General features: G+C 43.0%; 1 protein-coding gene across 6 annotated transcripts in view; it reads right to left on the reverse strand.

Annotated features, from left to right (window-relative positions):
* ofcc1 (orofacial cleft 1 candidate 1) overlaps nt 1-25,069 on the reverse strand; it is a 121,922-nt gene that overhangs the window by 32,552 nt on the left and 64,301 nt on the right. For all 6 annotated transcript variants that reach the window (XR_006762712.1, XR_006762713.1, XR_006762711.1 and 3 more), the window contains 4 exons: nt 17,558-17,824; nt 15,422-15,674; nt 13,071-13,234; nt 1,319-1,478 (listed from right to left, as the gene is read on the reverse strand). Coding sequence is in view for 3 of the 6 variants with exons in the window: in XM_045710803.1 (XP_045566759.1) it covers nt 1,319-1,478; nt 13,071-13,234; nt 15,422-15,674; nt 17,558-17,824 (844 nt within the window). In the remaining 3 variants the exon portion in view is untranslated. The remainder of the gene's footprint in view (nt 1-1,318; nt 1,479-13,070; nt 13,235-15,421; nt 15,675-17,557; nt 17,825-25,069) is intronic.

The raw sequence follows: 25,069 nt of genomic DNA on the forward strand, positions 1-25,069 counted from the left end.
TCATCATACACGGTTGGCTTCAGCATAGTCTATATTGAAATGGAGTGCTACCACAAAACAGCTGAAAAAAATCTTTGCATTTACGATGAGGTGGCAATTATCTTTCACTTACACTCGCCTCGGTTGACAGGTATTATAATATCTCATCAGAAAGTCACTAAACAGTTTGGGAGGCTTTACAGGGAGGCTGCAGTACAGTACAAGCTGTAGCCATTTGGGAGTGTATAAACTTGAGAGAGAGAGCAGGAAAGTTAATAAGAGATGTATGCCACTAACAAATTGTACAGAATAAATTAAATGGGGTTGGATCGCTATGTTCTATTTTCTTATCTGCAGAAGTCACATTTTCAATCACTATGCATAGATTCCCCACCGCCGTGGTTACATGCTAATACAGTGTCATCACTGTGTCATCCTCACCGACCCATAGTGCCTGTCAGAAGATGACAGCTTCCCTCAGATGAGAATCATTTCATGGGGACGATGGAATTTCCTGCACCCACAACCTTCTGACATCGACTTGTCCATGCTAAGTTCACATTAACCAAATGCCTGTTGCAGTGTGTGTGTGTGTGTGCATGCATGTGTGTGTGCATGCATGTGTGTGTGTTGATTGAGTAGTCTTTCTTTAATGAAATATCTTTGGAAATTGGTTTCCACAGACTAATCAGGCAGCCCGCTAGCTGAGTTTCTGTTTTGGTAATTATCTTGTACTAATTAGAATGAAGCTAAAGACCTTTGAGATGAATTCCTTGGCTTTCTGAAATGTAACTAAAGAAAATGTAATGATAGAAAATAAGCTTATTCTATGTATCTTCTTAGAACTTAATATCTTTGTTAATAAAGTGTCCAAATTAAAGCTAGTAATGGACAATAACTGGAGTCTATCTTGACCACTCTTCTAAGTCCCTCACTAACCAATCAGCTCACCCACAGAATATATCCCCTTGGTCCTAGACCCTAGCGGGCATGACCCGTGGTTGCAGACAACCAACCACAATTTCTCTGCCTGTTAGATGGAGCAATCTAATGGATTAGTATCAATAGGGCCTTTCTGCTCATCCTCTCAGTAAGAAAACAACCATTAATCCAATTAAACACTTACGACTTGAGGACAGCAGAGAGCAGGGAGCATGGCTACAGTAGAGTGGTCATAAGAAAGGCCTTCTCACACCACTGAGTTGTGCTGGCCTGGTTAGGCAACCACCATAGTTAATGGAACCATGCTGAAAAGGAAAACGTGGAAAGAAAATATCCGAGCCAGCCCAGTTTGGTTGGGGTCAGGGTTTAGGGATGTTAAGCGGGCTAGTTGGCTCACCTTGCGTCTTTCTCCGTTGAAGCCCCTCCACTGCTCGGCCTTCTGGATGATGTAGTCTAGTTCCTGGTTGGACACTTCCAGGTCCCGGGGGACGAAGAAGGATCCCTCGGTCGCGCTGAGACGCTGGAAGATGTCCAGCATGCGCCCCTCGTTGTGGAGTCTGGGGGAAGGGCGTGAGGGGGGAGGGAGGGAAAGTGGAGGAGACGAGCCATGAACCATCATTGTCTGCCACGCTGCCTTCGTAAAACGCCACCAAGGGAAATTTGTGAAAACAAGGAACAATATCGCCCTACTCAGCCCAACAGTGTCAAAGTTCATGACTGTACCCATGGTTTCGTCAACTAGTCGGATGCCAAACCAACGTCACATCCTAATTATATTCACATTAATGTCACGTCGGCTAACGTTCCACAAACCGGTTCCCTGACCTTTGGGACACATTTCATCTGACGAGCATCGGCGGCATTGAATGAATCTTATCGTTTCGATGTTGTCTGGTGCTTACAACTAAAACCCAGATCATGGTGTCCAGTGTACCAGGAAACATCCCCAACGTTCTATTAAGTGCATTAAGCATCTCATTCTAGACTCAGTATGCCATTTCAAATGGAGTATCTGAATTGATCCACTAATAAAACAGAACGCAGAATACAGAGGACAAGAATGCAGGCAAATTGGCCTTGGTGAGTGGGAGGGAGGCTACTTGTTAGTTAAAAGGAGCTGGCTGGCAGTGAGTGGGCGGTATGGAACAATCAAGATCACGGGAGACTCCAGAGGACTACACAAGGCGCTTCAAAGATAGCCGCCAGGGGATTGGCTGCTATTGGCTGCTAATTGAGTGGCCGTCTGATGAGGTGGGTCTGAGTCATGCGGCCACGCCAGAACCCGTATTGATCGGAGTCTCGAGGTGACTGAGCATCAGCCGGCTAGCTTTCTCCACAAGCAACACAGACAACAGCCCACAAAGACACCAGCGCTACACAAACAAACAAATGCCTTGGCCAATCATCAAACGCGCGTAACCTTTTCCCCTACCAAAGAGATTCTCCGCAGTCAGGGGGTAATCAGTTAAAACTAACATCAAGGAGAGCCAGCTGTATACAAGGATACTGGATAGATAGAGCTTTGAACCCAGCATCACTCCTATCCAGAGCTCGTGGGAGAGTTTGCTACTCTTCTGTAGTACTCTGACTTTAGACAAAAGAATAGCTTGCATTCATCATCAGATGTGCTCTTTTCATTCATTTATGCGCCTCCCTCTTAGTGGGATTCACCATCTTTCATTGCGGAAATACCTTGGATATGCACAATATGTTTGGCAGAACTGCTGTTCACCGGTGAGCATTTATTTTAGTGGACAACTGTTTGGAGCTGTTACATAGACATTAATAATAATTTGCCAATTTTTTTAATGTGAAATCATTAAGATATAAAGTGGGAACAAAGATACAGTTGAAGTCGGAAGTTTACATACACCTTAGCGAAATACATTTAAACTTTTTCACAATTCCTGACATTTAATCCTAGTAAAAATTCCCTGTTTTAGGTCAGTTAGGATCACCACTTTATTTTAAGAATGTGAAATGTCAGAATAATAGTAGAGAGAATGATTTATTTCAGCTTTTATTTCTTTCATCACATTCCCAGTGGGTCAGAAGTTTACATATAGTGAGGAAAAAAAGTATTTGATCCCCTGCTGATTTTGTACGTTTGCCCACTGACAAAGAAATGATCAGTCTGTAATTTTAATGGTAGGTTTATTTGAACAGTGAGAGACAGAATAACAACAACAAAAAATCCAGAAAAACGCATGTCAAAAATGTTATAAATTGATTTGCATTTTAATGAGGGAAATAAGTATTTGACCCCTCTCAATCAGAAAGATTTCTGGCTCCCAGGTGTCTTTTATACAGGTAACGAGCTAAGATTAGGAGCACACTCTTAAAGGGAGTGCTCCTAATCTCAGCTTGTTACCTGTATAAAAGACACCTGTCCACAGAAGCAATCAATCAATCAGATTCCAAACTCTCCACCATGACCAAGACCAAAGAGCTCTCCAAGGATGTCAGGGACAAGATTGTAGACCTACACAAGGATGGAAGGGCTACAATACCATCACCAAGCAGCTTGGTGAGAAGGTGACAACAGTTGGTGCGATTATTCGCAAATGGAAGAAACACAAAAGAACTGTCAATCTCCCTCGGCCTGGGGCCTCATGCAAGATCTCACCTCGTGGAGTTGCAATGATCATGTGAACGGTGAGGAATCAGCCCAGAACTACATGGGAGGATCTTGTCAATGATCTCAAGGCAGCTGGGACCATAGTAACCAAGAAAACAATTGGTAACACATTACGCCATGAAGGACTGAAAGCCTGCAGCACCCGCAAGGTCCCCCTGCTCAAGAAAGCACATATACATGCCCGTCTGAAGTTTGCCAATGAATATCTGAATGATTCAGAGGACAACTGGGTGAAAGTGTTGTGGTCAGATGAGACCAAAATGGAGCTCTTTGGCATCAACTCAACTCGCCGTGTTTGGAGGAGGAGGAATGCTGCCTATGACCCCAAGAACACTGTCCCCACCGTAAAACATGGAGGTGGAAACACTATGCTTTGGGGGTGTTTTTCTGCTAAGGGGACAGGACAACTTCACCGCATCAAAGGGATGATGGACAGGGCCATGTACCATCAAATCTTGGGTGAGAACCTCCTTCCCACAGCCAGGGCATTGAAAATGGGTCGTGGATGGGTATTCCAGCATGACAATGACCCAAAACACACGGCCAAGGCAACAAAGGAGTGGCTCAAGAAGAAGCACATTAAAGTCCTGGAGTGGCCTAGCCAGTCTCCAGACCTTAATTCCATAGAAAATCTGTGGAGGGAGCTGAAGGTTTGAGTTGCCAAACGTCAGCCTCGAAACCTTAATGACTTGGAGAAGATCTGCAAAGAGGAGTGGGACAAAATTCCTCCTGAGATGTGTGCAAACCTGGTGGCCAACTACAAGAAACGTCTGACCTCTGTGATTGCCAACAAGGGTTTTGCCACCAAGTACTAAGTCATGTTTTGCAGAGGGGTCAAATACTTATTTCCCTCATTAAAATGCTAATCAATTTATAACATTTTTGACATGCGTTTTTCTGGATTTTTTTGTTGTTATTCTGTCTCTCACTGTTCAAATAAACCTACCATTAAAATTATAGACTGACCATTTCTTTGTCAGTGGGCAAACGTACAAAATCAGCAGGGGATCAAATACTTTTTTCCCTCACTGTACACTCAATTAGTATTTGGTAGCATTGCCTTTAAATTGTTTAACTTGGGTCAAATGTTTCGGGTAGCATTCCACAAGCTTCCCACAATAAGTTGGGTGAATTTTGGCCCATTCCTCCTGACAGGGCTGGTATAACTGAGTGATGTTTGTAGGCCACCTTGCTCGCACACACTTTTTCAGTTATGCCCACACATTTTCTATGGGATTGAGGTCAGGGCTTTGTGATGGCCACCTTGACTTGGTTGTCTTTAAGCCATTTTGCCAAAACTTTGACCAAACTTAAACTTCCTGACTGATGTCTTGAGATGTTTCTTCAATATATCCACATAATATTCCTACCCCATGATGCCATCTATTTTTTGAAGTGCACCAGTCCCTCCTGCAGCAAAGCACCCCCACAACATGATGCTGCCACCCCTGTGCTTCACGGTTGGGATGGTGTTCTTCGGCTTGCAAGCCTCCCCCTTTTTCCTCCTAACATAACGATGGTAATTATGGCCAAACGGTTGTATTTTTGTTTCATCAGACCACAGGACATTTCTCCCAAAAGTACGATCTTTGTCCCCATGTGCAGTTGCAAACTGTAGTCTGGCTTTTTAATGGCGCAGTGGCTTCTTCCTTGCTGAGCGGCCTTTCAGGTTATGTTGATATAGGACGCGTTTTACTGTGGATATAGATACTTTTGTACCTGTTTCCTCCAGCATCTTCACAAGGTTATTAGCTGTTGTTCTGGGATTGATTTGCTCTTCTTGCACCAAAGTACGTTCATCTCTAGGAGACAGAACGCGTCTCCTTCCTGAGCGGTATGACGGCTGCGTGGTCCCATGGTGTTTATACTTGCGTACTATTGTTTGTACAGATGAACTTGGTACCTTCAGGCGTTTGGAAATTGCTCCCAAGGATGAACCAGACTTGTGGAGGTCTACAATTTTTTTCTGAGGTCTTGGCTCATTTATTTTGATTTTCCCATGATGTCAAGCAAAGAGGCACTGAGTTTGAAGGAAGGCCTTGAAATACATCCACAGGTACACCTCCAATTGACTCAAATTATATAAATTAGTCTATCTGAAGCTTCTAAAGCCATGACATCATTTTCTGGAATTTTCCAAGCTGTTTAAAGGCACAGTAAACTTAGTGTATGCAAACTTCTGACCCACTGGAATTGTGATACAGTGAATTATAAGTGAAATAATCTGTCTGTAAACAATTGTTGTAAAAATTACTTGTGTCATGCACAAAGTAGATGTACCTAACCGACTTGCCAAAACTACAGTTTGTTAACAAGAAATTTGTGGAGTGGTTGAAAAACGAGTTTTAATGACTCCAACCTAGGTGTATGTTACCTTCCGACTTCAACTGTACATTCAATATAATTCATGAGACGAATCAAAATCTATGTTTAAACCCTTTCTCATGTTTGGATTCTTCACAGATTTGGCAAACATCGTGTGACATAAAACACTACTTTTCTTTCCTTACATTTATGATACTGCTGTTTGTCGTTATATCATATACTAAGCATTTAACAAATTAATTACACATTGAACTTGATCCTGTAAAATTCCTGGATATTGCTGTCGGACTCTTTTTTTTGAATGGCGATCTCGGAAGTGCACTGTAACCTCGTAATATTTCGTATCCCCCTATATTACGGTGTGAAAACAGTTTTGATGGGCACACATATCCAAAATAATGCATGGAATGCCTGGGGGAAGCAGAGTATGATAGCTAAAGAGATGGAGAAAAGTATTTTGTTTGATTGCAAATATGCGGAGAGAGTCGAAAAGAGAACACACAGAAGGCTGTTGGATAAAACACCTCTCTCCGGATTACATCTTCAAACTAAGGGCAACCATGGCATGCGGTGACAGAGAGGGACAAGAGTTCATCCATGTATACAGGTAAGAGAGTCTAGATATCTACATTTTCAGATATTATACGCTTCAAATTTTGACAGAAAGTTGTTTCCATTGCAAGTTAAAGCGTACTGTTAGCTAGCTAGCTAACGTTAGCTGGCTGGCTCACTAGCTAACATTACATGTATGATCTGTGTAGTAATATTATTCATATCTCAGAAAACCATTTGCATTGCTAATTATAGCTTAATGTTAGCTCACTTGCTAGCATTGAACCTAATTGGTTAGCTTTATCTACCTGCAGATTCATGCATGGTAGTAACGTTATAAATTGGGATTATGGTTCATTGTTTAGCTAGCTAGCTACATAAAAAAAGACTCCACTATTCAAGTAACAATTTCACTGTACCGTTTACACCTTCTGTATCCTGTGCATGTGACAAATAGACTTTGATTTTATTTGATATAGTGTGTGTTTACCAGAGACGGTAATGTGAAGAACAACCTGACCTGCACCAGTCAAATTAGGATACAAAGTCAGGCTAAAGAAACAGTGTTAAAAAATTATCCGGTAAAATGCCCTACTTTTATTTCGCCACACTCTCAGCTTTTTTCTGTAATTAGCTCGCCATTAACTTTTAAATAATGATCTTGTTGTGCGTTTTTTTTATCTAATAATTAATAAAAATGAGCTAAAGTTAAGTAATTGTCAGCTATGATATGGTAATTATTTAAACTGGCTAGCTAGCTAAAGGGCTAGAAACGAACCAAAACATTGTTTAGGAAGTTGCTTTTAGTTGCCTGGTTTGCTAGATTGACATATACTTCATTTATTTTTAAACGGATGGGTTTATTGATGTTAAAATACACCAGTTATGCTATTTAAGACCACCAGGCTGCTGATGTCATGCAGCCTGTAGTTTTTGTGTGCTTTTTCATAACGACAAGTTTGATGTAGGACGACAATAGAATGTTCATGATGTCACTGCGACAACTGTCTACAGACATAGCCGTAGTATAAACCAGCTTTTAGTCTTTAAATCTTTGATTGTTTAGTACACTACTGTACACACTCTGTTTAGCACATGGCCTCACATGTGAATCCTAAAAGAGATGGGTGGAGCTAAGGCTTAAGTGAATGTGAGTGATGCTGAATGGGTGTAGACAAAGAAGAGCTCTCCAGTAGGTGCACCAAAACTTTCAAGGGACATTTTCTCAAAAGTGGGGTTACAAGTTTATCAACTTTCAAAGCAGAGTTACTTTCCCATTGTTCCTCAACTGTAGTGTATGATATACAATTTTCTAGCTCTACTTTTATCCCATGTAAAAAATCCAAATTTTGCAACATAAGACCGAATCGAGCCAGTCGGTCACAAATGGTTGGGGGACAGATTTATCCTATCAACCTAATTAACCATTGGTAATAATTTTCAATGATGCCATATAGCCAAAACAACAGTTTATATTGCTAGACTAGAGCTATTCCCATAGCTATAGTTAGTCATTGTTTGCACATCTAACTAGCTGGGATGAAGCAAGGATGTAAATAGTAGATATGTAAATATATCCTTTCACTGTTTACAGCAGGTTTTCAGCTACCTAGTCTTGAATAGCTGTCAAATACTTGCTTCCTCTGTCCTTGGGAGAATCGCATTTCCTTGATTCATTGCATCTTCTCTCCTTGTTGCCTTCTCAAAACCCATTGGATGAGAATGTCAGAGGTCCTTCCCTCTAACCTTCTTATCCAATGGGTTTTGAGAAGGAGGTGAGGAGAGAGGACCTGAGGGATCAAGGAAATGTAATTGAGATTCTCCCCTTGTTTCCCCCATTCTTCACCTCCCTCTCAAAGCACATTGGGGAAGAGGAGTGAAGGTTCCTCCCCTCAGGTACAATGCACTCTCAAGGAGAGGCAAGCAGTGGAGGAAACAAGGACAGAGGAAGCAAGAATTTGACAGCCTGTTTTCAGACACAGACTCTCTCACACTCTCTCACACACACACACTCATACACAATGCTTGAAGAGTTTACTGATTATAATGATTTCATTATTGGTTATTATTATTGTCAGTGATTTTGTTGACAGAATCCATTGTATTATGTTATTGTATGATATTATTATATCAACTATTAAAACATATAGAAATGCTGTTGTTTATCTTTTTCATTCTTCAGGGATGTTTAGCATGGCTATAAATGATAGAGAAGTTGACTAAAGCACAAAAAAACTGGCAACTAGGCATGACAAAGAAACATGGGGTGTCCATGTTTCTTGTGACATTTTGAATGACATGTAGATGTTTTGTTGTTGCTACTGTAGGTGGTGTTATGGTCTCATTGTGCCTAGCTAGACTTTTATTCACTAGAAAATTATATTTAAATGTATATCAAACCATTTAGAAATGTTGACCGTGATGTCACATATTGGCCCATTTATTTATAGAAAGACCCTTATCTGTTAAATGGTAGCTGCTAATTAATATGAATCAATAGTGTCAATTATATACACTGAACAAAAATATAAACGCAACATGCAACAATTTTAAAGATTTTACTGAGTTGCAGTTCATATAAGGAAATAAGTCAATTTAAATAAATCCATTAGGTTCTATTCTATGGATTTCACATGACTGGGAATACAGATATGCAATCATTACTATAATATTTTATTTATTTAACCTTTATTTAACTAGGCAAGTCAGTTAAGAACAAATTCTTATTTATAATGACGGCCTACTCTGGCCAAACCCACCCCTTACCCGGACGACGCTGGGCCAATTGTGCGCCGCCCTATGGGACTCCCGATCACGGCCGGTTGTGATACAGCCCAGGATCGAACCAAGGTCTGTAATGACGCCTCTAAGACTGAGATGCAGTGCCTTAGACCGCTGCACCACTTGGGAGCCTATGGGTGTCTGGTGTCTGGTGAGTATGCAGGCCATGGAAGAACTGGGACATTTTCAGCTTCCAGGATTTGCGTACAGATCCTTGTGACATTGGACCGTGCATTATCATGCTGGAACATGAGGTGATGGTGGTGGATGAATGGCACGACAATGGGCATCAGGATCTTGTCACGGTATCTCTGTGCATTGAAATTGCCATCGATAAAATGCAATTGTGTTCGTCGTCCGTAGCTTATGCCTGCCAATACCATAACCCCACCGCCACCATGGGGCACTATATTCACAATGTTGACATCAGCAAACCGCTTGCCCACATGACACCATGTGCCCGGTACTGTTGAAACCGGGATTTATCCTTGAAGAGCACACTTCTCCAGCGTGCTGGTGGCCATCGAAGGTGAGCATTTGCCTACTGAAGTCAGTTACAACGCTGAACTGAAGTCAGGTCAAGACCCTGGTGAGGACGATGAGCAAGCAGATATGCTTCTCTGAGACGGTTTCTGACTGTTTGTGCAAAAATTATTTGGTTGTGCAAACCCACAGTTTCATCAGCTGTCCGGCTGGCTGGTTTCAGACCATCCCACAGGTGAAGAAGCCGAATGTGGAGGTCCTGGGTTGGTGTGGTTACACGTGATCTGCTGTTGTGAGGCCAGTTGGACGCTCTGCCAAATTCTCTAAAAGTACATTGGAGGCAGCTTATGGTAGAGAAATTTACATTAAATTCTCTGGCAACAGCTCTGGTGGACATTCCTACAGTCAGCACGCCAATTGCACGCTCCTTCAAAGCTTGAGACATCTGTGGCATTGAGTTGTGTTTCAAAACTGCACATTTTGTGGCCTTTTATTATAAGAGTGGCCTTTTATTGTCCCCAGCACACCGTCAGGAATGTAAACAAATTTGATCACAAAACTTGAGAGAAATAAGCTTTTTGTGCGTCTGGAACATTTCTGGGATCTTTTATTTCAGCTCATGAAACATGGGACCAACACTTGACATGTTGCTTTTATATTTTTGTTCAGAATATGTAATAAAAAATTGTACAGATATCAAATCATTGAATTCTATAATATCTGTATTCCACATAGATAGTCACAACATTCAACACAATATATCTCACTTCTAACCATTTTAGCCTTCAAACCATGTCTAAGGAGCGTTGTGTGACAGAGAGGTCCAGGGAGGGTTCAGCCCATTCAGTGTGTGTGTGTGTGCGCGTGTGTGTGTGTCTCTGTGTGTGTGTGTTTTTGGTTTTACTATCCTTCAAGGGCACAGAAGTCCTCACAAGGATAGTAAAACAAGCAAAATTCGGACAAGTGGGGACAGTTCGCCGGGCCCCACAAGGAAAACAAGTATTTTAGGTTTAGAGGTTCGGTTTAGGCTTAAGGTTTAAATTAGGGTTAGGAGTTAGGGGTTAATGTTAGGGTTAGGTTAAGGGTAAAAGGAAAATAGGATTTTGAATCAGAACCAATTGTTTGATCCTCACAAGGATAGTGAAACAAACGTGTTTGTGTGGCTGTCTCAGCCCCAGAGCCCCTAACACACAGACAGACAGACAGACAGACAGACAGACAGACAGACAGACAGACAGACAGACAGACAGACAGACAGACAGACAGACAGACAGACAGACAGACAGACAGACAGACAGACAGACAGACAGACAGACAGACAGAAGGCTGGATCCAGACTCATTCAAGGTACTAGATGGAGACCAGCTCCTCTCAATACAAAATTGAAGACCCTTTCCTTCTCCTTTACCTTGTAATCATTCTAATGTAATACCACTACAATCAATGTCACATCACCTCTATTTGTGAAGTTTTTCGGTGTAGGAATAAAAAATTACTGAAATATATATATTTTTCAGCCAATGAATCAAGGCAGCCTAAAATGTAATTAAAAAAGGATAACAGTTCATTCTATCTATACATATAGCCCCAGGCTTTTTTTTTGAAATAGGTCACGAGCTGTGTCAGAGCTCTCCCTCTGACAGCCAATAAGAACATGTAACCCATAAAATTATCAGCCTTCCTCAGCCTCGTGCCCTATATTCAATACAATCCACCCGGCGACTGAGTGGCAGAAATCATTAATACTGGCTGCTGTTTTAATATTGTCCATTTAGTGCTGAGCCGATAAGCGGTCGCTTACGGAAAATGAAATGGTACCCCTCTCGGACCGATTCCAAACTGATTAATTCAATTGTGGACTTTTTACATTTCAAAATGTTAATGGGATTCGGTCTAATTTCAGGGTACGAAAACCCACACCTTTTGATGGGGATGTGGTACAGTATTTCATCACATACCCAATGTTTTTCCTACCTCACCACTCCCCCAAAATTAGGCCTACAACTGACTCTTTCCATAATGTAAAAGAGAATTGCCTTTCGGGAACAAAAAATAGGAGAAGAAAATGTATGAAAATTGGTACATGTGTATAAAACACATCTTCAGCTTGCAATAATCACTAATCACCATCAAACCCCAACTTCCTTAGTAAAACATCCATTGAAAAGGAACCACTCTCATTGGCTGTGGTTCTGAGCCAATCAGATTGGAGCATTGCTTTCTTCACAGGACAGAGCGACTCACGGGAGAGATACGTGCTAAAGTGGTTTGCAGAGCCCCATCACAACACAAACACAAACACTGCTAGCGCTAACGTTCCCCTAACGTTCCAGCAGGGGTGACCTCAATCTGATAGACTTCATCTGATGAGCAGCTCAAACATTGTCCTTCTACTATAGCAGCAGGCCTCTTCAATATTGATACAACACAACGATGAAACATACAACATACACCATGTCAACTAATCGCATAATGCAAGGATGTTACTTACTCACGTTATGTAAAAACAAATCTACCTATTTCCGAATTAGCCACGCTTTACATCTTCTCTTACCGACTATGGAGCTGCGTTCAATTCCACTGCCTTGTGTGGCACTTCGCTTAATGCATAACTGCTTTAGTAATTGCATGAGACTCTAAAATCACAACCGATTAGATCAACACTTGTTTTCTGCGGACATAGTTGAGTGAAAACACAGACACACACACACACATGGATTGAGGGAGTCTGGGGGTTGGTTATTTGGGAGCGGGTATAGGAATGAGTGGACAGGACTGTGGGTGTTAGAGGGTTTTTACTCTTCATTGGCAGGGTGTCCCCATAGGCTGGACCATCTAAAAATACCCCAATGATAATTCCTAATTCGCTAGTCGCTCTTCCTGTGTGCTTCCCCAGTGTTGTGACACTTTTCAGCCACTAGGAAGGTCAGAGACGGAGGACTCAAAGTCAACACGAAAGCCCAATGTGACAGGACAGGTCTGGAGCAAGATCCATTTCTGGTTCAGAAACGGGCTGTTTCGAGGAACTGAGACGTCAGCTACGACATGGGTTCTGAAGCAATGGTGGGAAATGCCAATATTATTATAATAGCACTACAGTACATACACCATGAAAACCCTAGTAATGTGTATGAAAACACATTAAGCTCATAGCATAGTACTGCATTCAGTGCTGTTCAATTGATATTTCATTGGCATTAGCGAGTCCCATTTTTCCCGTGTTTCTTATGTCTAAGCTCATCAGCACCGATGGCCAATTTCAATATTAGAATGAATTCAGAGTTAAATCAACTTTATCTTCTATATTTTATCCTACAAATGCATTAAATTAGTTTATTTGGGCATAATGCCTCTGCATGTTTGTGCTGACCTGAGGAAGTAGAGGTAGAGGATGGTGGTGGAGAGGAGGAAGAGGATGGCATAGAGGAAGAGGGTGATGACCACTCCAGCTGCCCCTGATTGGTCGGTCCGGTAGAAGTGCCAGTAGAGCTTGGCTGCATCCGCAACAGGAGACTCTGCACTGTAGGACAGACGCTGGACACGCATAGAGCCCACAATTCAGACCCCTTTGACTGTTTCCACATTTTGTTCTAAAATTATTTTATTGTTTTTTCCCCCTCATCATTGTACACCCAATACCCTATAATGACAAAGCAAAAACAGGTTTTAGAAATGAAAATGTTTGAAATAACCCCCCCCGAAATATCACATTTACATAAGTATTCAGACCCTTAACTCAGTACTTTGTTAAAGCACCTTTGGTAGCGATTACAGCCTCAAGTCTTCTTGGGTATGACGCTACAAGCTTGGCACACCTTTATTTGGTTTCTCCCATTCTTCTCTGCAGATCCTTTCAAGGACTGTCAGGTTGGATGGGGAGCGTTACTGCACAGCTATTTTCAGGTGTCTCCAGAGATGTTTGATCAGGTTCAAGTCCGGGCTCTGACTGGGCCACTTAAGGACATTCAGAGACTTGTCCTGAAGCCACTCCTAAGTTGTCTTGGCTGTGTGATTAGGGTCGTTGTCCTGTTGGAAGGTGAACCTTTGCCCCAGTCTGAGGTGCTGAGCGCTCTGGAGCAGGTTTTCATCAAGGATCTCTCTGTACTTTGCACTGTTCATCTTTCCCTTGATCCTGACAAGTCTCCCTGATCCTGATGCTGAAAAACATCCCCACAGCATGATGCTGTGACCACCATGCTTCACTGTAGGGATGGTGCCAGGTTTCCTCCAGACGTGATGCTTGGCATTCAGGCCAAAGAGTTCAATCTTGGTTTCATCAGACCAGAGAATCTTGTTTCTCATGGCCTGAGAGTCCTTTAAGTGCCTTTTGGCAAACTCTAAGCGGGCTGTCCATGTGCCTTTTACTGAGGAGTGGCTTCCACCTGGCCACTCTACCATAAAGGCCTGATTGGTGGAGTGCTGCAGATATGGTTGTCCTTCTGGAAGGTTCTTCCATCTCGACAGAGGAACTCTGGAGCTCTGTCAGAGTGACCATCGGGTTCTTGGTCACCTTCATGGCCAAGGCCCTTCTCCCCCGATTGCTCAGTTTGGCCGGGCGGCCAGCTCTAGGAAGAGTCTTGGAGGTTCCAAACTTCTTCCATTTAAGAATGATGGAGGCCACTGTGTTCTTGGGGACCTTGAATGCTGCAGAAATGTTTTGGTACCCTTCCCCAGATCTGTGCCTCGACACAATCCTGTCTCGGAACTCTACGGACAATTCCTTCGACCACACGGCTTGGTTTTTGCTCTGACATGCACTGTCAACTGTGGGATCTTATATAGACAGGTGTCTATATGTACTCCTTATGATTTCCAAATCATGTCCAATCAATTGAATTTACCACAGGTGGACTCCAATCAAGTTGTAGAAACATCTCAAGGATGCACCTGAGTTCAATTTCGAGTCTCCTAGCAAAGGTTCTGAATACTTATGTAAATAAAGTATTTCTGTTTTTAGTTTTTTTTCTTCTAAAAACCTGTTTTTTCGCTTTGTCATTATGGGTAATTGTGTGTAGATTGATGATGACATTTTTTGATTTAATCAATTTTAGAACAAGGCTGTAACGTAACAAAATTTGGAAAAAGTCAAGGGGTCTGAATACTTTCCGAATGTGCTGTATATACACTGGATTAAATACATTGAAGCAAAGGACAGTACAGTACATCTACAGTGTAATCTACAGGTAATATAAGAGGTCTCCGACAAAGAGAAAACCGGGGAAAGTGTTTGGCTGGAGATGCATTTGTCAAGGCCCTCTGTGGTATTCCATTATGTGAGGAAATATTATACTCTTCACTAATATCTCTTCACTAATAACCATATGATTAACCATAGGATATGATTGGACAGTACACATGCATATTAGATACATATTGGACATTCACCTTGGATTATCATTTATGTTCATTGAGGTACATGGTGGTTATTGAAATGATAGATAGATCAAATACCAGGCCAAATAATAATACACATATACAGTGTGGCTTTCAAATAGCCTCTTATCAACCTCTATGTCATGGTTTCACATTCCGCATAAATAACTGAATGTCATCTGACGGTGGCGTTCTTTCGGACAGACAAAACGGGATCCCTGATGCAAAAAGACATGGATCTAACCTTGTGTGTGCTTTTTTTCTAACTTCTAAAGTCACTTTGCTAAGATAAAGTGAACTTCCCATTTAAAGTGAACACAAGTGTCCAAGTTATTTTAAGTGACTTACCCCCAGGATGGCATCCACTACAAAGACCGCCAGCGGGTCCAGCACTGTCCACACTCCCAAAGCCATGATAAAGTTTGACGTGAAGGAGGGGAGTGAGCCAAACGCTAGCTGACAGCCCCATCTGATCAGGAGCAGCAGCAATGTTACGGCGTTCAAGGTCAGAGGTCCCACCACGACCATAGCCAACTCCTCGCGGGTATGAAGCAAGGAATTCTGGTAGACCAGCTCCACGGTGTGGGCATGGAACTGGAATCTGGAAGGGGGGGTGGGTAGAGGAAAACAAGAGAAGTGTTAGCCTACATCAGGGCTTTGGGGTGCTCCATCCACTCTAAGACAGGACACATATACATGTGATAGCACACTGAAATAGCAAAACATTTATGTCAAAATATATATTGAATAAAGAACATACTAGTCGTGTTTTCGTGTACATCATAACCAAAAATGGTTAATTTCCGTTTGTGGTGGGGATCACTTGATGAATAAAGTACATTGCGGCAAAAGATGATGGATCTACAGTACCAATCAATTCATAGTAAATTGAGCATGCAACTCAAGTGTTGTGAAGCTGTTGTTTTCGATAACAAAAGGTAAGATAAGATGTACTGTACCTACACTCAACAATTCAGGTCATGGCTCATGAGTTTCTTAATCTACCATCTGCGAGTAGTGCTTGTGTGAGTAAAGAGGTGCCTGTTTTGCCCATTAATTCACATGTGATTCGCTAAGAGAAACAACCCACTCTCAGCCACTCGCCATTACTCCCACTGATGGTCCATTTGTACTCCTTCTGATCCAACACAACACTGCTAAACCTACTATCGCTTTCTGTCTGCTCAACAATTCATCTATTCGTCTATATGCTACGCTCTGTCCTGACCTGTCTAGAGGTTTCCATCTTCAGTTTAAGTCAAATTCCATGGCAACTTTACAATTCTATAAACAGTCATTATATCCCTATCCCTGTATTTTAATATACCGTATCTGTGGTTTGTACCAGGTTTTTACAAATGTCATTTTTACAGAAATATATATTGTTGAATGTTGACAAATAAAATGAGGAGTAATAATACTGATTTAGTACTCTGTGCGGGCCACAGAGTGATGTAATGTCTAATGTGCATGTGGTGCTCTTTAATGACTGGGCCTGTGAGGTGGTGGTGTGATATGCTGGCAAAGTGGCTCTTGGCCACCTGACTGGTGATGATGTGTGTGTGTGTGTACAGTCTGTGTGTGTGTGTACGTGTGAGTGCTGGGGGTGATGGGAGAGCCGCGTGGGGCCTGAGTGAGAGTGTCTCGCTCATGAAGGGCCCGCTTTGCTGCCCGCTGATGTCCCAGAGGCACTATTGGGGGAGGGCATCGGGTGAGACAGGGGGCTAGACACAGGGGGTGGGGCTGGGGGGAGGCTGTCAGCACACTGGCCATCCCCAGACTGTCAGAGATGGAGACAGAGAGCTAGCTGGGGACTGCCCATTACAGGGAGAAATGCTCAGAGGAAGTGGCCAGACATGTGGAACTTGTCATCCGTTGGTGGCTGGTGACCCCCTCGATTTGCATGTTTTTTTTCCTCCATCCCCCCTCCCTCCACTCCTTTTGTACTCATGCACATTTTTCCTGTATTCTGTCAGATGTCAGATGGCTTTTCTATGATTTAATGCTTGTAAGCATATTCACAGTCTTGCTTTTAATGTGATGAATTAAATCAACACCATGTGCTATTGAGATATAACAGCCTCTCGATGGCATCCTACTTTGTTTATTATGAAATACTGTCTACAAAATAATAAACAATACATTCTTTCCAAATAATGCACACGCAAGAATGCCTGTTGAAATCAATGAATTCTGCCACATGGTTTCATTAATGCTTAGGCAAGTCTTGTTAAACTGGTAATGGGCAGATTTTTATACAGTATCTAGTGGGAGGGAGTGTGTGAGTACTTATGTACATCTATGTGTGTGTGTGTCTGTGTGTGTCCTCCCCACACACACACACACACACACACACAACTCCGCTGCACTGTGCTAGCTCTTGCCTCTTCTCTCCTCTCCCATGCACTCTCTCTACACACACACAATCACTCCTCCTCCTCCACCTCCTCGGAGAGAGGAGGATATCAAAGGAAGCACACTCACTTGTTGACAGGAACTGCGATGGCCTGGAGGAAGAGCCACTGGCTGCAGTAATGCAGGTAGAGCCTCGCAAACCAGATCAAAGCCAGGAGCGGCATAATGAGGCAGAGCTGTGCTGCTGCTGAGGAGGAGCGCCAGCCCCAGCGCCGCGGTGACAGGCCCAGCTCTGACGGGATCATGCGGAGAGCCAAATGTGTACGCTCAGCAGCCCCACCACCGCTACCACTGCTGGTGCCGCCGCCGCCCGGCCCTCTGTAGGAGAGCACAGGCCTGGAAAAAACATCACACATACAGTATATACAGTGTATACTCGGATATACAGGGAGAGAGGGAGACACAAGAGAGATTTAGAAAGACGACAGCAGGAGAGTGCAGGGCCTGGAAACAAACACACACACACACACACACACACACACACACACACACACACACACACACACACACACACACACACACACACACACACACACACACACACACACACACAGGACTCTCTCTCGCATCTCTCAGCGGCCCCTCCTACCCCTGCTCAGCTTCTCTCCACACAGGCCTCTCTCTCGCCTCTCTCAGCAGCCCCTCCTACCCCTGCTCAGCTTCTCTCCACAGTGCACCTCTCTCTCCCCAGTGCAGCCCTGCTCTTGCTCAGCCATTCTCTTTCATATAGAGGGCACAGATGGAGAGTTTGGATGGAGAGGAGGAGAGAGTGGGTGCTGCTGGGCCAGTAATGACCTGGCATGGAAAACTGGAACGCCACATTAGGACAAGACTGAGAACATAAGAGCCTCTCTCAACAGGGCTCTAGTCTCCCCTACCATCTCCAAACTTAGCACACACACACACAGAGACGCATGTGCAAACAAACACACACACACGGCTAAAGACACAACATGTCCCTTTGTTGGTGTGAGAAGAGTCAAACAAGGCGAAGGTGCATCCTAATATTTCTCCAGGCAACAGCCCGTGGACATCCATACGTCTAGCCATCTTTCTGTTCCCATAGATGCTTGGTATTCACTTTGTAGTGTGTACCCAGGGAAATGGTTTGCATATAATGCCTAAAGAGGAAAAGCAAAATAATCAATTGTTTCTCTCCATCCCCTCATCCAACTGTACTGTTAGATTTGAGTCCAGTGGAGCGTAATTCACCCAATATTAAGTCACAGGATGTGGCTGGTAATTTCCTAAATCAAGTCACAATAAACTAAAAGTGATCATCAACCAAACCCTGGAGGAAGGCACTCTGTGAAGTGTTAAATTATTTGTGTTAAGTTCTCAGGTTTCCTTGCAGATAAACACGAGAGATCGCTTCAAGTTCTTTCCATGTCGGAGAGCTCGCTTTCATTCAGAAAACGCCCAGTCAACAGTTATAGACTGTAGATAAATATTCATGCAGCACTCTGAAACAAACTGGTACAGTGAGGATAAACTACGTAGCATACAAGTCAATTACTGGGAAAAATTCGACTGCACATTTGATTGTTTTTTTCCCCCTGTATGTTGTGAATGGGAATGGATAGGAGAAATACATTCTGTACAGTGGATTGATATATGGATTCATATGGGATCAAGTGGAATAGTATCCAATGTGGATAGACAAGAAGAAGCACAGCATTCTGTCAATGCACTTATTCATGAAGCTCATACTGTAAGTTTAGTGTGTTATAACCTAAATGCTGTGAGTTTTTAACAAAGTGCATGTATTTTGTCTCTACTTGCTGTTTTGTCATTGGAAAAAGGTCAGTTGTATCATTCTAGGCCTTATCACGACTCTGGCTTCGTGGTGTGGTACAGAAAGGCTTTCCGCACGTCGGCAAAAGTAAAATTACACAGTAGACAAAAAAGCTATGTGTCACAGACATAGGCAAGATGATACCCTGTCAAGAGGCATTACGGAGGAACTGCAAATACAACCTGACTCCCATCTTTCTTGTAATGAAGATATTGATGATGCATGAATAGGAATATTTTTAGCTGTCTCCACACAAGGGGGCTACTCAAAGCCAAATGGGTAACGCGATGTGAAATCTGTTATCACCCACTGAATTGATTTCATTGTGGGACCTCCAATTACCAAAAGTACAATATTTAAATAGCAGGGAGAGGGGGTGTGATGAGAAGAAGGATTTTCACTCCAATGTCATGCCTTATTGCAATGCTATACAGTGCCATACATTCAAAGAGACATATTGTGGACATAACGTATATACTATTTCATATGTGAAAAAGATATTCCATATATACTAAACAAACATATAAATGCAACAATTTCACAGAGTATAGTTCATATAAGGAAATCAGTTATTTGAAATGAATTCATTAGACCCTAATCTATGTATTAGGCAGGGGTGCAGCTATGGGTGAGCCTGGGAGGGCATAGGCCCACCCACTTGGTAGCCAGGCACACCCACTGGGGAGCCAGGCCCAGCCAATCAGAATGAGTTTTCCCCCACAAAAGGGCTTTATTACAGACAAAAGATACTCCTCAGTTTCATCAGTTGTCCGGGTGGCTGGTCTCAAACGATCCCACAGGTGAAGAAGCCGGATGTGGAGGTCCTGGGCTGGCGTGGTTACACGTGGTCTGTGTACAAAATTCTCTAAAACAACGTTGGAGGGGGCTTATGTTAGGATAAATTAACATTCAATTATCTGGCAAAAGCTCTGGTGGACATTCCTGCAGTCAGCATGCCAATTGCACGCAATGCCAATCTGTGGCATTGTGTTGTGTGACAAAACGGAAATTTTAGAGTGGCCTTTTATTGTCCCCAGCACAAGGTGCACCTGTGTAATGATCATGCTGTTTAATACGCTTCTTGATATGCCACACCTGTCATGTAGATGGATTATCTTGGCAAAGGAGAAATGTTCACTAACAGGGATGTAAACAAATTTGTGCACAACATTTGAGAGAAACACACTTTTGTGCGTATGGAAAATGTCTGGGATCTTTTATTTCAGCACATGAAACATGGAACCAACACTTTACACACACACACACACACACACACACACACACACACACACACACACACACACACACACACACACACACACACACACACACACACACACACACACACACACACACACACACACACACACACACACACACACACATATATTTCTTTGTTCAGGTTATTTTCATTGGAGTTCATTGTAGTTATCTCTCAGTTTTCAAAGAAGATTAGCATTGCATACACCAATATCGGACACAGCTCTCCATGAATAAAATCATATAGCTTCAACAAAAATCTGGATAACGTTGCAACACAGCCGTCTCCAGTTGAATGATACAAGAGAGCATCTCTCTACACATATACGATATACCATGGACATGAACGCCGTGCTCTTTAAAAATAGCAAAATAGTATAAAGTAAGCAGCGAGTAGGGACACGTATTAAGCCTTTAAGTTGGCATGGGTAATGATGGCAGTACTGCAGGGAGATAGTGTGGCGTGGAGTTTAAAGCTGATTTATGCGGAGCTGGCTGCAGGGGTGGGAGCACGAAAGAAGGTAACCCTGAGAAATCCCCCCCCGTCAGTTAAGGCTCTAAATCTGGGGCCACTCAAAGACCAGACTTATCATTTATTTGTAGGATTAAGTTACTTGCTGTCACTTCGTTTTTTGGGGGGGGGGGGGACATGGGCATTGTTTTGTAAATGCGTCAAAACCACTTTTTTCTGAAGCCCCGCTGTCGGGGAACGAATTCTTGTCTGCAGATTTTTTTTTTTAAACAAACGCTAGCTAGACAGTTCGCCAAATGCCCCATAATGTTATTGTTTCTTCACACGCTGAATGCATATCGGTGATGTAAGTCAAAAATACTGTCGTTTTTAAGCATAGTGGAAAGATAGGACTGACAAAAAAAATGACATATCACCCTTGTTTACATTCTATGTTCTGTAAGCAAGGCCAGGACAAGGGAACTGTTTTTCCTTTGCGTTTCAGAAGGTTTGTCTGACATAATGGCAAACCACATACAGACCGATTTCCAATCAGCTTCTATAGCTTACAACTGAGGACAACATGGGTTTTCAAAGTTATCTGAGCAAAAACCAGCTAAGAATGTAATAATACCATCCTGGAACCAAAGTACTATGTCACTTCCACTTAAGGGCCCCAACCACACACATTACACACGGGCCTCCTGCTCCTCTGCAGTGTATTAGAGAATACATGCATAAATTAACACTAGAGCTTTATGCTCCACTGGTGCAGCAGCTACACTCACTTTACAAGATTTACATGCAAATATCTTCAAAGTCAAAGTATCTTTCTAACTCCCAGTTTTCAAACAAAGCAAGCATGCTCCCTCTCCTTCCGTCTCTCTCTATGTTTTTTACTCAAGCAGTCTCACTTAAAGCGAGCGTCAAGCCGCTGAGTGGTGGAAAGAGAGCTGTGCTTTTTTGGTGATTGATGGTAAATCGCGAGATTAGCAATATCACAGTGTATGTCTTCTTTATAGCGACGTGTTTTACACAACACATCCAAAGCGTGCCTGAACTTCAAGGAAGATTTCACAGGCCTGCACTGCACTGAGTTACAGTACCTGGTTCTTTGAAGTGAGAGAGACAAGACATGACTGTCTCCTCCTCAACAGCTGATGGGCTTTTTTCTTAAGTTAAGGGTCGTCACACAGTGAAGGGTGCATATGCTCCTCAACACCACTGCAGCTCATTGCACACTCACACACACACACACACACGCGCAGTAGAACAGCATTTATTTTCTACAGTGACAGTAAATTAAGATTGTTATCTATAATTGACAGCAGACTAAAGCTGGTTTACAGATGTTGGACCTTAATTTGATCACTCTTTTGTTGCTGAAAAATTTCGCAGTAAATGCAGATGAGCTTTGTGATTTAGATAAATTCACTGAAAACCCACACTAACACACAGTTATATTAACAGTATTGCACATGTCATGTAACCTACGTTTGGCCAGCTAATAGCCTAACCACCTATCAAGCAACATTATGGACTAAATGTTAAAATCCTGTTGCTGCAGGATTATTTTACTGTGACAATATAGGTCAAATTAAGATCCTACATCTGTAGGAGAGAGAGAAAGTCACCTAGTTAATCTGACCCTTGATAGCTTTAAAAAAACACTTCCTGGTAAAACACGAGCTGGGAATGAATGCTTCAATCAAAGCAGCGAGGGGCACTATGTGATTCCAACAGCCTGACCTTTCTAATGCTGCTGACAATTAACTAGGGACAATATTGTAGTCAGGCTGGCATCACTGTCACTGAGTGCCGTGTCCCGTGGGTCAATCGGGGGAGGTAACTCTGCAAGCCATGGGACAACATTACATCACTGTGTACACATTTGTAATGGCAAAAATGGCACATTGTAATGGCAAAAATAGTTCTCACTAGAAATATCTAGGTGTTTCTACTTCTGGGGTAGAAGTATCTGTAATAGATTGAACAATCTTGGCATGTAGAAATCTGGAGCAGGTGGGATGAAGTCAAGCAGGAAGCTATGAAACCTCTTAACAAAAACAAAGTGAAAATCCCAAATACACTCTCTCCCATAAGATATATGAAATGATAATCATATGGTCCAGCAGTGGTGGTATTTTTCTAAAAGCCGCTAAAAAAAGGGACGTAAAAAAGCCCACAGCAGCATGCCCGCGAGGCCATAACCGAGGCTTTCGGTTAATTAAGTCATCTTGATATCATCTTATGAGAAGTTTTATTTGTTATTTTTAAATGTGCTCAATTTTCTCGAGGTTTAACTTAACATTGTTTTATTTTTCTCCCAACCTCTACAATTACCTTAACATCTTCGGTTTTATATGTTGCCCCATTTACAGGACACTGGCAAAGCAAGTTACACATAAATGAGTTTCATTGAGAAAATGGGAAAGCAGTAGGTATTTGGGGTATAGTAAAGAGAATTATGGCATCGTGACTCAGCTGTAGAATTGGAGTACATCATATAATTAGAATAGCATAATGCCCGTACTGCCAAATTATCAGAATTATTTGCAGCTGAGAGGGACTGGGAGCCTGGGCTCTCTAACCTAATCAAAAGTAGTGAAAAAATATGTTCCACTTAATTAGGAGGCCTTGTTTGACTAATAGCTGCCTGGGCCTTTTTTAATGCGAGGAGGAGGCTCTTACATGCAAGGCAAGTGTAGGAGAACCAATGAAACGCTAGCGCTATAATATTGCTACAGAACTGGCAGAGAGAAAGGGTAATCAGAGGAAGGTTCTACCCAAGCCAAATATCCCCCGAAACGTGTTTTGGCCTCGTTCATGAGAACAGGCCTGCTTGTTTACATGAGGTAGCCATTCTTGCCTGTTTTCAACCCGAAATGCAACATGTGGCCTTTTTATAGACTTGATGGATATAGGATTAAAACATGGAAATGGTAGGTCCCACAGCGAACCATAAATAGCGGTGGAAACATTAGGATTCGCATGCACCTGGGATCAACAAACCAAAGGGGCTACCCTTACTCTCCCCCTCTATAAACACAGCACTTAGCATCCCAAAGCAGGTTGTTTTCCATCACCTAAGTATAATTCTGACCTTTAAAAAACAATCCAATGCTTTGCGGTGTGGTATCGCTGCAGTTTAATAACCCCTCTGATTATGGCAGGGGAAACAACTAATCACAAGTGCTCTGGAGAGATCTATTTGGGTGATGTACACTGGGAGGCCCCAAGAAGCCTCCTGAGAATTGCATCAGTATTTAACATGGTAGTTTCATTCTCCTCGTGACCTTGTCTTCATAACTGCAGGACATTGTCACCAGAGAGAGAGAGAGAGAGAAAGAGAGCGAGAGGGAGATAGAGAGAGGAGCAACAAGAGCTGCTGCATTCCCAGCATGCAAGTGTGAGGCTCTTCTCCGTGCCAGGCAGGTTGCACATCACGCTACCCCACATGCCACTGCACACGCTCCCAGCAGGCGTGTTGGTGTGTCAAAGCTCCATCACGCTCCCCTCTCGTTCTCTCACTCTCTTATCTCACCACACGTTCAGGGTTAGGGGGGGTGTAGGTAGGGGAAGGTTGTGATGGTTGACGTTCAGGGTTAGGGGGGGTGTAGGTAGGGGAAGGTGGTGATGGTTGACGTTCAGGGTTGGGGGGTGTAGGTAGGGGAAGGTTGTGATGGTTGACGTTCAGGGTTGGGGGGGTGTAGGTAGGGGAAGGTGGTGATGGTTGACGTTCAGGGTTGGGGGGTGTAGGTAGGGGAAGGTGGTGATGGTTGACGTTCAGGATTAAGGGGGTGTAGGTAGGGGAAGGTGGTGATGGTTGACGTTCAGGATTAGGGGGTGTAGGTAGGGGAAGGTGGTGATGGTTGACGTTCAGGGTTAGGGGGTGTAGGTAGGGAAGGTGGTGATGGTTGACGTTCAGGGTTGGGGGGTGTAGGTAGGGGAAGGTGGTGATGGTTGACGTTCAGGGTTAGGGGGGTGTAGGTAGGGGAAGGTGGTGATGGTTGACGTTCAGGGTTGGGGGGGTGTAGGTAGGGGAAGGTGGTGATGGTTGACGTTCAGGGTTGGG

Source organism: Salmo salar, chromosome ssa29 (assembly GCF_905237065.1).
Source record: "Salmo salar chromosome ssa29, Ssal_v3.1, whole genome shotgun sequence".
NCBI lineage: Eukaryota > Metazoa > Chordata > Actinopteri > Salmoniformes > Salmonidae > Salmo > Salmo salar.